Source organism: Vicugna pacos, chromosome 5 (assembly GCF_048564905.1).
Source record: "Vicugna pacos chromosome 5, VicPac4, whole genome shotgun sequence".
Taxonomy (NCBI): Eukaryota; Metazoa; Chordata; class Mammalia; order Artiodactyla; family Camelidae; genus Vicugna; species Vicugna pacos.
Genome location: NC_132991.1, coordinates 70,020,337 through 70,032,370, shown reverse-complemented (window position 1 = coordinate 70,032,370; position 12,034 = coordinate 70,020,337). Strand labels below are relative to the sequence as shown.

Sequence of the window (12,034 nt, the reverse complement as noted above, 5' to 3'; positions counted from 1 at the left end):
ACAGATCAAAAATGAGATTTTTTAAATTAACGCATCTATCTATACACTTACAGGTGTTTCAAGCCAGGGGAGCTTGGTTTTAATTCCCATTTTGCCACTTACCTTCTTTGTGACCCTGAGCTACTGATCTCACCTACCTGGGCCCCTGTTTCCTTATCTGTAAAGTGGTTGACTTGACTAGATCACAATTTTCCAGTGGAATAATCCCATAGGCAGGGGGAAGTGCGAAGGGCATCGAGGGGCTAGGTGGATGCGACACCCCCACCTCCACTGCAGGGCACAGACCAGATTATCCATACGATTTCCACAAGAAAACATCTATGCAGATAGAATAAGAGAAACATTGGGAAGAGCAAGAGTTCTCAGAAAGCACACCGCTAGCTCTTTTTGAGAAGGAGGAAATCCATCCAGGACATATTCCTGGGGCCAAGGCAGTGTGCAGAGTGGGTTTAAGTTTAGAAGGTTGCTTACAGTTTTCACACTGAAGCCCTGTAGCTTCCGACGATGCAGGAAGGGGTGTGGGCCATTCACCGAGCAAGCTTCGAAGCCAAGATTGGTGGGAGGCAAAGTGAGACACGAGGAGGAGGCCGGGCCACTCAGGTGCCCTAGACTTAAAAGGCCACAAAGCAAGGGCGTCTCCACCCGCTGTCCTGCTCTCTGGGGCGCCAAGCTGTCTGCCTCCCCGTCACACAGGGAGAGATTTCAGTTGCTTGGACCTAAATCCTTTCTGCTCATTCCCGCGGCTGGTGCCAAGGAACATTTCCACCCAGAGCTGTAAGGCGAAACTTATTTCCAGGGGCAATGCCTTGCCCATCGAGATCGGATGAGTTGGTTTTCTTTGTGAATGGGAGGAAGGTAAGTGTGTTGGGTGTTACTACCATGGTTTGCAGAGACAACAGGAAACTTCTAGTACACTTGTGGCCCGTTTGTGTTGAGACCCCTCCAGTCAGGGACAAGAAGCCAGGGACCAGGAACCAGGCTTATTTGTCCTGTCCTCCACTCAGCTGGGGCTCGGCCTCTGGGAATGCGGGGAGGCACTAAAGCATTGGGGTTAATCACAGGTGCTTCGGTGTCAGACAGCCTTGGTTCCAATCCAGTTCTTCTGGTTAATGTATGATGTTCTGCAAGTTACTTCATCTCCCTGAGCCTCAGAACACGCATCTTTAGAATCCACTTCCTACGGCCGTTGTAAAGATTAAAAGAGAGACGCTTGTTTCACCGATTAGGAACCTCTTAAATGCTCTGAGCCCTTAGCACTGGGCCTGATATTCCAGAAGCATGCTATTCCAGTAACATATCTCAGGAGGACAAGAAATGGAGGATTCTTTATTTTTCTGTTTATGAACTTAATTTTTCTGTTGAGTTTGCATTCTTCAGAATTAGCTGAAATGTAATTGCGGTCAATTTCCAGCCCTCTCTTTCCCTGAATTGCAGTTAAGTTCCTTCCACGACACTTCCCTGGCATTCTCTCTGCCAGCCCTCACCATCCGTCCACACAGCCACTCGTTAACCTGCAGTGCCCTCTGCCCGGCCCGTTCCTCTCCTGAGTCTCTCCAGGGAACCATTCTCTAGCTCCACGATATGCGGCTTCTCCGGGGTCTTGTCACCTCTCCTTCAGTGCCCCTCAGCCTTCCAATCCCGCAGACCTAAGTGGGATTTGGCTTGGCCCAAGGAAGGGAAGAGATCACAGAGCCTCTATGTGCTCATCCCTTCTGTTCTCTCTCCTGTATCCAGTCTCCACGGCCCCCTACGTCCTTCCAGGATTGTCCATCCTTACTTATTCCACTGGCCGAGGTTTGGAGGTTCCTTCCTCTACATCCCTCCTGAGTCATGAGCCCTAGAATGAAGTGGTTGCAGCCAGAACAGGGAATAAGTCAAGGTTAGAGAAAACACAGGTTGTGTGATGGGGGTGGAGTCATCTAGGTAATAAAAATGTTATCCAAACACATTCTCATTAAATGCTTTTAAAGGACCTGGGGCGGAAGTAAGGGCAGGCAGAGGAGGGCTCCTTCTTTCAGTGATGAGAACCCCCCAGAGATCCAGGGAGCAGCTGAATTGTAATATTTCAAGTTGGAAGCATCTTTCTGTACTGTTTTATTCTTTGAGGTCCACACACATCTATGTTTTTCTTCTGGGGAGAAAGGAAGAACCTCACATGAATAGCCCATTGTAGCTTTCTTTCCTCTGATGCAGCAGAACGGCTGAAGGTGTTTGCAGGACACCCAAAGACAAAGTCAAAGAAAATAAGCAAACGGGAAAGAAGCACCAAAGAAGGTCTCTTCCATGGCTTTAGATGCTAAATCCCCCACTTTGCAAAGTGAGGGAGAGAGGAATTCTAGTGTTCCTCCAGAGCTGCCCTGGGTCCTGAGTTGGGGCCACAAGGCTCACCATTGGCCACTCTGCTGTGGTGAGCGGGGTGGTGGCTGGCACACTCAGGGAGCACGCCAGAACGCAGCAACTCCCCCTACCTCCCCTTTCTGCCACCAACTCTTAGGATCCCTGATGTTACCAAGCAAGGTGTCTCAGAGATGGCAGAATAGAAACCCTTCCTATTCAGCTCTCTTCCCTCGAGGAACTTTCACACACACACATAAAGACACACACATACACATACACACACATAAACACACACACATAAACACACACACATACACACACACACACACACACACACACACACACACAGAGCATCCAAGTCCCTCTCCAGTTGGAAATATTTCAAAAGTGTAAAAAACTGGGTTGGAAGATTCCACAAAATTAGATAGTGGAGTGAACACGAAGGGTATACCTGCCGTCGGCATCTACACACAGCAGTGGTTCCCAGCTCTAGTCACAGATAAGAGCATTGTGGCACAGTTGCGCGGTGATTCTCCTCCTCTATGAATTTATGTAAAAGCTGTTTGCTTTCAGGCCTAATATTATACCCCAGTTAGTAAACCACGCGGGCATGCCATTCTACCCCCATCACAATCTCTTTGCTGTTTCTAATGCAGGTGATAGAGAGGAATGCGGACCCTGAAGTCACTCTGCTGACCTACCTACGAAAGAACTGGACCCTTTTGAACAAGGCCTTGGCCGTGTCTGTGTTTGCCTTAAAGCTCAGGCCAGCTGCAGTTATGAGAACTAATCAAACCTCCTCACCCTCAGACAGCCAGGCCCCTTGGCCTTGCCTTCTATTTGCTTTTGGCAATGGTTCTAAGGATATCAGGTTAATTGGGCTATTTGGATAGGATAAAGTTTCCCCAGAGTTTCTTATATCTTAATTTAATAGCCATGAAATAGAAGCTAAGCCCTTTACTTCAACACTAATTATTCCGTTAAGGGCCTTCCAGATCCCCAGGAGGGTGGTTATATAATAGAGATTTGTGCATGTTCCCTGCCCTGGAGGAAAACCAAATTCTCCAGATTCAGGAAAAGCATGTGTCATAGGAGATTACCTTTCTCTACGTTCTATTTTCTCACGACAGAATTTTCCTTACCATTCCATATTCTGAAATTTAGATCTTCATAATGGCAAACTTGTTTTAGTTGGTAAATCCAATGGATGGCTAATAGAAGCCAAAAAAAAAAAAAAAGACAGACATTACAAGGTTTGTTTAAAAGCCCACATAGTTTTTAATTAGTTGTCAATGTTTTAAAATTAGGAAGTCTCATATTTTTTTAAAGTGGGAGTTTCTCGTGGACAACGGAAAGACAGTCATTCCTGCTTGGCAGCAGTCTTGCTTAGGGCTGACTAGGCACTGTCTGTCGTCCCCCATTTAAAACGGGGCGCAAGCTCTCCAGTTACACCCAGCCCACCCCATTTATTTACATACCTCTCTAATAAGCATTTATAATTATGACTTAATTTAGATCAAGTCTTATGGTTCTTAAAAAAAAGAAAGTCAGCAATTCCGAAGTCCTCTTAGCCAGTTTAGTAAATTACATCCAATCCGTAAACTGTGTGGAAATGGACCACAATTAGGGAGAAGGATGACTAAAGAGAGGGGGTAGAGGCTGAGCACTGGGATTGGACCTGGACGAAGCGGGAGCAGAGGGACTCTCCTGTCGGGATATGACAATAAGGATAGGAGTTCTCTCCGAAACTAACAACACATTAAACTGCTAAACATAAGTGTTCCTCTTTCAATTACATGAGTGGAAGCCAAAAGAATACCTGTAATGAAACAGGATTTTCCCAAGGGCTTTGACATCCTTTATGCTACTAGATGCTTATGATAAGCCTGAGAATTTCAAGTAGGTATCGCTGTTCCCTCTTTGCAAGTGAGAAAGCAGGCAGGGAGAGGTTAGTATGTCCTGGGTCACACAGCCAATAAGATACAGAGTGGCCTTGACCGAGACTTGGAAGCAGATGAGTGACTTCTCAGACCTGCACCTCACCCCCCGGAAAGGATGTTCCTTGTTAGTGATCCCCTAGGAGGCAGCTCTGCTGGAGGTGGTGGGTTCTCCTGGGAGTCTTTCCTTGACCACCCCCTGCAGTACGCCTCACAGGGACCAAGTACGCCTGCGGAAGAGGGGGCTGCGGCGCCTGCACGGTGATGGTGTCTAAGCGGGACCTCGCATCCGAGAAGATAAGGTATCCTGCCCAGACGCCCAGAGGGCCAGGCTTCATTCTCATGTCACAGCTGAAGGTCATCTCGAAGGACCTTCCAGCTTTCTGATTCTAACACTCTCTGGGTCTTAGACCCCTCCAAAAATCTGATTTAAAAACTGTGAGCTTTTACAAAAACTAGTAACATTTTGCATACAGTTTCAGGGAAATTGTAGACCTCCCAAGGCCTATTTACACCTTCGAGGTTAAGAAACCCCAATTTAGGCCAAACATTCATTTCACAGATGAGGAAGCTGAGGCTCCAAAGGATAAAGTAACTTGTTCAAGGTCATGCAGCTAGTAAGTTGTGGAACAAGGACTTGATCCCATGTTTCTCGGCTCTGATGCTGATGTTCTTTCTACCATGGGGCTGGACCTGGGCTATAATTCCATCCTTTAATTAAGGGCCAGATTCCAGGACTTGGGCTGCTCTTAAATCCACTGGCCCAAGAAATCAAGAAATGGCCTCAGGGCACAGATCATCCAACTCTGCTGAAAGACCTTATGTAGAGAGTTTCAAATTAACAAGCAAAACAATTCTCAAATATGGTCAAAAGACAAAGGTGTACGTCTTACCTGTTACAGGACTGAAGTCCTAAATGACTAGTAGGTGGAGCATCCCCAACAAGTCCAGACCCAGCTCGGTCTGATCTGGGCTTGGGAAGTTTTTCTGAAGTTCAGAATGCTCATATTCCCCCTAAGGATCCCCAGTTCCTACAGATAATACCGAGGCAGCCTAGAGGACTCTCAATTCTCCCTCCTGGTCACCCCGCCCTTTCCCCATCCTCTAGGTTAAGTCACAGACTTGGGGGGTTTTCTGCTGCCCTTCTGGGGTCCCAGGTTCCCCATCAGGCAGAACTGTGTTACTCCTTTTGATTTCCCTCATGTTTCTCATATAAAGACACTTTTCTGTCACGGCGTGCCTGGTTCCCATCTGCTCTCTGTATGGGGCTGCTGTCACAACTGTGGAGGGTGTTGGAAGCATCAAAACCAGGCTTCACCCCGTGCAGGTAAGCACACATGCTAATTTTCTCACTCCTTAATTCTATCTTTTTAATCAATGCTGTGTTGACTGTGCCGCCTGGGGCTTCTAGGTTGTAATCCAGTAAGTAGAAGCTTTGGATGCATATTGATCAAGATAATAATACTTGTTAAGTGATTTAAAAGAAAGCTAGACATCCATCCACATTTCATTAGATGAACATCTTTCTTTTTACTTTTTTTGCTTGAATGATAACAGCATGATCAAAACATTGATGAATGCCTGTTAGACTCTGAGGCAGAACAAATAATGTACTCATGGAATAAAACCTCTCTGAGGCTAACAGCGTAAAATTCAGGATTATTCCCTGTGGCATGGAGGTCTTGGGAGTAAAATCAGAATTGAGCTTGACTGAACCAGAGAACCAGGACAATCGTTTCTCCAAATCTTAACCTGAAGCCAGAACAAAGGGGCTGGTTTGGAGAGTACCGTGACACGCGTTGGCAAAAACTCTTCAGTTCCTTTGTCATTGTCACAAGGGGTTGAAGAGTCATAGGTCCAGACCCACTAACTCCGCAAGTCCTTCCAAGCAGGAGGGACCACTTGAGAATCAATCCTAGGGAGGTCAGCAAAGGCAGAGGACCCAGCAGAGTTTACTAGAGTCTCTGAGAAGGTCAGAGAGGATGTTCACACCAAGGCAGATAAGCCTGAATCCTAGAATTATACCGCAGTCTGAAATCTAGAGCAGGGCTTGTCAAGCTCTAATGTGCCTAAGAATCAGCTGGGAGCTTGTTAAAAATGCAGAGTCTGAGTCAGGAGGTTTAGAGCAGAGTCCTGAGATTCTGCATTTTCTATAAGCCCCCTCCCAGGGTGGAACCAACACCGCTGGTCCATGGACTACACTTTAAATAGCAAGGATCTGAAACACAGTCCAAACTCTTGGACCTCTGAGAGTAGAGCTCCTTTTGAGCCAGCACAAAAGAATTTAAAGAAAGTAACAGGTCCATAGTAAATAGTCTCCAAGTTCATCCAAAAGGGGTGGCCCGTGGCCAGAACCAAGCTGGGAAAGACGCAGGGGTGTTCAAGAAAAGTGTTTTTGAAATTACACACACTTTCCTTGTCATTATTGATTTCTGGAGAATTCTTCTCCATCTGGGAAGGAAGGCTGCACACTGCTGATTCCCAACTAGAAGGATCTGGGCATCTCAGCTTGAGAAGCAAATGTAACAACAGAGCACAGCTTCTGAGTCCCCTCTTCCAGGAGCAGCGGAGGACAGGGGACAGTGGCCGGCTCTGTCCAAGGGGAGGGCGCGCAGCTCAAGGGAGCGGATTCCACTGAGACAAGGCGGCCCAGGACGTGGTGGGAGGTGGCGGCCGCAGGAAGGCAGGGCCTATGACCATGCCTGTGTCTTTCTAGGAGCGGATTGCCAAGAGCCACGGCACCCAGTGCGGCTTCTGCACCCCAGGGATGGTGATGTCCATGTACACGCTGCTCAGGAACCACCCGCAGCCCTCAGAAGAGCAGCTCATGGCAGCCCTGGGGGGTAGGTCTGACTCGAGAAAACCCACTACCCGCCCGAGGCCAGGGAGCAGTGTGTCCTGGGCTGCCCCACCCCCCGACAGTGCCACCGCCGGCTCGCTCAGGGATGCCCTCGGTTGTTTCTAAGGTGGCTGCAGTCCACCCAGGAGCAGAGAAGAATGTCCAGCTGCACCCCACGTGTCAAAGTGCTTGCTAGAGAACTAAAGACTGCACGGGGCCCACCTCAACACCCCACTTCTCTATCCAGTGACTTTTGTGGCTGTCTTCTTTAGGGCTGTCGTAACAAAATATCACAAGGTGAGCGGGTTAAAACGACAGGAATTTCTTCTCTCACAGTTCTGGAGGCGAAGAGTTTCAAGTCAAAGCTCTAGAGGAGGATCCTTCCTTACATCATCCTAGCTTCCAGTGGCTGGCAGCATGCAGCCCTGGTGCTCCTTCACTCAGAGATTCATCACTCTGATCTTTGGCTCCATCTTCCCGGGCCTTCTCCCCCGCGTGTCTCCCCTCCCTCTTCTTATAAATTCACCAGTCACTGGGTGAAGGCCTGCCCTAATCCAGTAGGATCTCATCTTAACTGGATCACATCTGCATCTCTGCAGATTTCCAAATAAGATCACATTCACAGGTTCCAGGGGTTAAATCCTTTAAAATCTGCAGTGGGTTGAAATTACTAAAAAAGAGTTCACAAACATATCCCTTTTGAAGGCTCAATAAAGCTCATGTTCAAGTGTCAACAATCCCTAAACAAGTCAAACAAGTCACCAGTTAGACCCACAAATTCTTGGGCTGAGACCTGAACAGTGAGCACAACACACCCTCCAAATCTGCCAGTTGCTGGAGGATTTCCTTTACTCTCTCTGTTCCATTACAGAAAATCAGGTCAAGTCATCTAAAATCCTGCCTTCCTTAGGTCCGTCCACTCTTTGAGGTCCTTCAACAGCTCCTCACCCCTCGAGCATGGCCAAGCCTACCCCCCTTCTCCTGGCTTTCAGACCAGTCCAACAAGTGGCCTCCCAAACTCACTCCTCCTCCACAGCTCTGTGACTCCCCACTGGCCAGTCTCCTCCCCAACCTCCATCCTCCGCAGTTTCCACTTCTGCACCTTTGCTCATGCTGCTCTGTGAACCCCAAGTGCCCCTTCCTTATTCTCCATCAGTCCATTGTTTCCCCATCCTTCAAGTCCAAGCTTCTTTGTGAAGCCTTCCCAGATGAACTTCATTCCACACTGATCCTCCTCTACCCCGACCACCCCATGTCTTCATCCATGGAAACCTAAGGTCCTTACATTGTACCATGAAATAGAACTGCCTGTAGACCTCTTACATGCAGATTCCTGGGCTTGTCCCCAGACATTCTCATTCAGGAGAATCGGAGAAGGGCCAGGGTCTGCAAGGACCTAAAATCCACTGAAGGGCACTACTAACAATCTGTCCAAGGAGTGACACTTCACTCATATAGTGCCTTAGAAACAACCTATATTTTCTTATTTGGGGCCCTCTGTATCTTGCACAGTATCTAAAATATAGTTGTTGTCGATAGATACATGTTGAATAAATAATTTAATAGGTAGATGACAGTGAGCTCACCAGATGGACTATTATCTTCTTTAGAACAAAGAATAAAACTAGAATTGAGGTGGGAGGAAGGATAATTGTCTAAGAAGAAGAAAAAGGCAGTAAACCATCTGGCAGATACTCAAATACTCTCAAAAACAAAACACCTAGGTTTGTTTTAACTTTCTAAAGAAATCAGTGAAAATAAAGCCTACTGACAATTGTACTTCTTCTCTGATTAGGCAATCTATGCCGCTGCACTGGGTATCGGCCAGTTCTCGCCAGTGGAAAGACCTTTTGCTTGGTGAGTAAGAGACTGTGGGAACACCCCACAGAGCAGGAATGATAGTGACAGCTGGTCCAGGCTGGGACTACAGGAGCTGAATTTCTTAGACCACCTAAATAGACCATAAGGGAGACCACATGAGTTAGCTCCAGCCACCTCCCAGGAGTGCCTGAGTTCACCCGTGGGAAGGGTGAACGTTACACCACCTTTGATGCTCTGTATCACACCACAGCAAAGCCAGGTGATCTAGCCAGCCAGACAAGACATCTTCCAAGACTAGTCCAACAAGGCATCAGGACAAGACAGGTAGGAGGCCTCCAGCAAACCCAGGGAGACAAGCAAAGGCATGGGGTTTGCTTTGGAGAGGCAAGGTTAGTTCCAAGAACCCAGACCGGCTGGGAAGTATGAGCAGATACAGAAGTCAAAAATACAGAGTGGAATCCAAAATTTGCCCCAACTACAGAGGGCAGGGACTTTCCTTCACAAAATGGGGATACTTTACTGGGCTTCTGTGAAGATCAAATAAGAAATTGCAGTCATGCAGCAAAGTCTTGCTTGGCACTTAGTGAGAATTCAACAAATAATTACTACTGTCATTGAGGATGCTGTTGATGCTATGAATAGTGTTTGACAGGGAGAACAGACACCTCTGATCATCCTCCACTGAGAGCAGGATGGATGTGGGCAGTACCACCCTTAGACCCTGCAAGGGGGACCCCACACTTTGGAAGGCCCTTCACTAGTCCTCCTCCAGCCTTTCTTGAGAGGTCATGGGGCCAAAGTAACTTGTTCACTTTAAGCCTCTGCCCTTTTCTAGACCAGCGCCAAATATGATCTTGGCCCCATTCCCAGGCACAAGCCTCTTCTCCAAGTCCATCTTCCTATGGCAGATCATAAAAACCAGCAGGTGCACCCCAAGACCAAAGAGTGGCCATGATTGCCTATTTTTAGAGGAATTGGACGGAGCTTGAACATTCAGTCTGGGGTGTGTGAGGCCCCTCACAGTACAGGACAGAGCCAGATAGGAGGACCTCCATTTGTATTGCCTCAGCCCCACAAATAGTAGATGTGGGCCTGGAAGTAGACCAGGAGGTGTGTCCCACTCCCCAGAGCCAGGCAGGTCTCTGGTGTGTGTGTGTCTCATTTTCTGCCACACAGGGGAGCCAAAGTTGATGAGCTGAGAAATAAAATAAAATAGCTTGTAAATCCATCAAATTATTGGTGTAAATGGAAAAGCACTTGTGAAATACAAATAAAGGAAGGTAAAGGAAATCTCTCTCCCACTGGAACGTGGATGTTATCCACCTTTCCAGGCACAGACTCTGGGGATAAAGGCAAAAATATAGTCAGAGACCCACCCAGCAGCCAACAGGCCCCAGGGACCCTAATGGGTAAAAGGAACTGAGTCCTGGTAGGAATACTCAAGGCTTCTATCCACCGGGCAAGAGAAGACTGGCTTTTTCCATTGCCACTGACCCATGGCCCATCATGGAAGTGCTCAGAGTTTTGAGCGAGAAAGGAGGCACTACTCTCTTGGCCCCCTTGGTTTTGCTTCTTGTTCAGAATTAGGAAGATGGCAGCCCGAGACATTTGTGCAGACAGAGAACTGAAGTATCTGGAAGAAAAGTATTTTCCTAGAAACTTAGGAGGAATTACTTGAGGAAGAAGATACAAGAAGTAAGCTTGGTGGAGATGGGAAATGAGAGAACCAGCAAGTGGAAACCTACTTTAAAATTCATTGATTGCCCATTCATTCCTACTCAGTCCCATGCAGATCGCAAATTTCAGGGAGATCTGATTCCAAAATGATTTTCTTTTTTCTTCTTTTCTTCTTTTTTTTTCTTTTCTTTGTTTTAAGGTCCTTATATAAATGATAATATTCAATGTTGCTGAATCTTATATATGCTAAAAAATGGATAAATTGTTACTGCCTTGTTATCTGTTATCAATTAATTCTACCACTAAGAATTCACCTAAGAAAAAATTCAGAGATGTACACAAAACTGTACATCTAGTGAAAAGAAATGTTCATCATGTTATTTATTAGTTATAAGATGTAGGGAAAAAACTAAACATACATCAATAACAAATTTTACCAATATATTATGGGATAGCCAGAAGATGGAAAAATTACATCTTAAAGATGTTTTAATGATATGGAAAAAGATTTATGATATAAATAAATAGGGGAATAAATGAACAAAACAATAAGCAAATAAATAAACAAAAATAAATAAAAAGTATATTGTATTATAAATATAGTACAATATATGTTATATTAAAATATTATCAGTGGAACAGGATAATTATATTTATTTCTTTTATGTTTCTCCTTATTCTTTATTATTGTTGTATACTATATATTATATATTGTGTATATATTATATATTTTATATGTTCTACCTGTATCACTTTATTTGAAAAATAAAGCTAAAGAAGAAAGATTTTGTGAATATCCCTATTGCAATAGAAACCACCAAAAATGACTTTAAGAGTTTGGAGTCTCATTTAAATTGTGAAACCCTTCAAGGCACACACCCATTTACGTGCTAAGTTTTTCATCTCAAGACCTTTCACTGTCCTAGGAGTCAAACGGCTGTCCACAGAATGGAACAGGAAAATGCTGCTTGGATCCAGGAGAAGATGATCTCTCCTCACTAGGCGGGAAAAGTGATGTGAGTCCCTTGGTGTTTGTCCCCTCCCTGAAAGTATCGCTTAATGCCGGCCAAGGCTGAAACTGCGCTTGTTAGCTTTGCTAACAAGTGGGTTTAGAAACCCACTGAGACAGGAGGAAAAAGACCTGCCCAGCTAGGCTGAGTCCTGTCCTCGCCCGGCTCTCCAGGCAGAGTTGTCCTCTATCGCTGCCTCCGCCTTGCAGAGAGAGGGCACTGTGACCCCGGAGGGCTGAGGAGCCCGGTCAAAGTCCCAGGGTGTGTTCATGACCCCACAGCTGGGAAGCCCAGCCTGAAACACACCAGTCCCAGGTTTGCTCTCTGAGAGACACTAGTTTCCAAAAAAGATTCACTGCCAAGTTCTTAAGTGAATCACTTAAAGAAGTTAGAATACAGGGGAAATAGCCTGC

At 46.2% G+C, this 12,034-nt stretch overlaps 1 protein-coding gene across 1 annotated transcript in view; it reads left to right on the top strand.

Moving 5' to 3' along the window:
• The first annotated feature begins 801 nt into the window (after nt 1-801).
• LOC102539248 (aldehyde oxidase 2) overlaps nt 802-12,034 on the top strand; it is a 70,609-nt gene continuing 59,376 nt past the window's right edge. The window contains exons 1-7 of the mRNA XM_006205169.3: nt 802-855; nt 2,994-3,051; nt 4,480-4,576; nt 5,493-5,601; nt 6,991-7,117; nt 8,909-8,970; nt 11,538-11,627. Of these exons, the coding sequence (XP_006205231.2) occupies nt 802-855; nt 2,994-3,051; nt 4,480-4,576; nt 5,493-5,601; nt 6,991-7,117; nt 8,909-8,970; nt 11,538-11,627 (597 nt within the window). The remainder of the gene's footprint in view (nt 856-2,993; nt 3,052-4,479; nt 4,577-5,492; nt 5,602-6,990; nt 7,118-8,908; nt 8,971-11,537; nt 11,628-12,034) is intronic.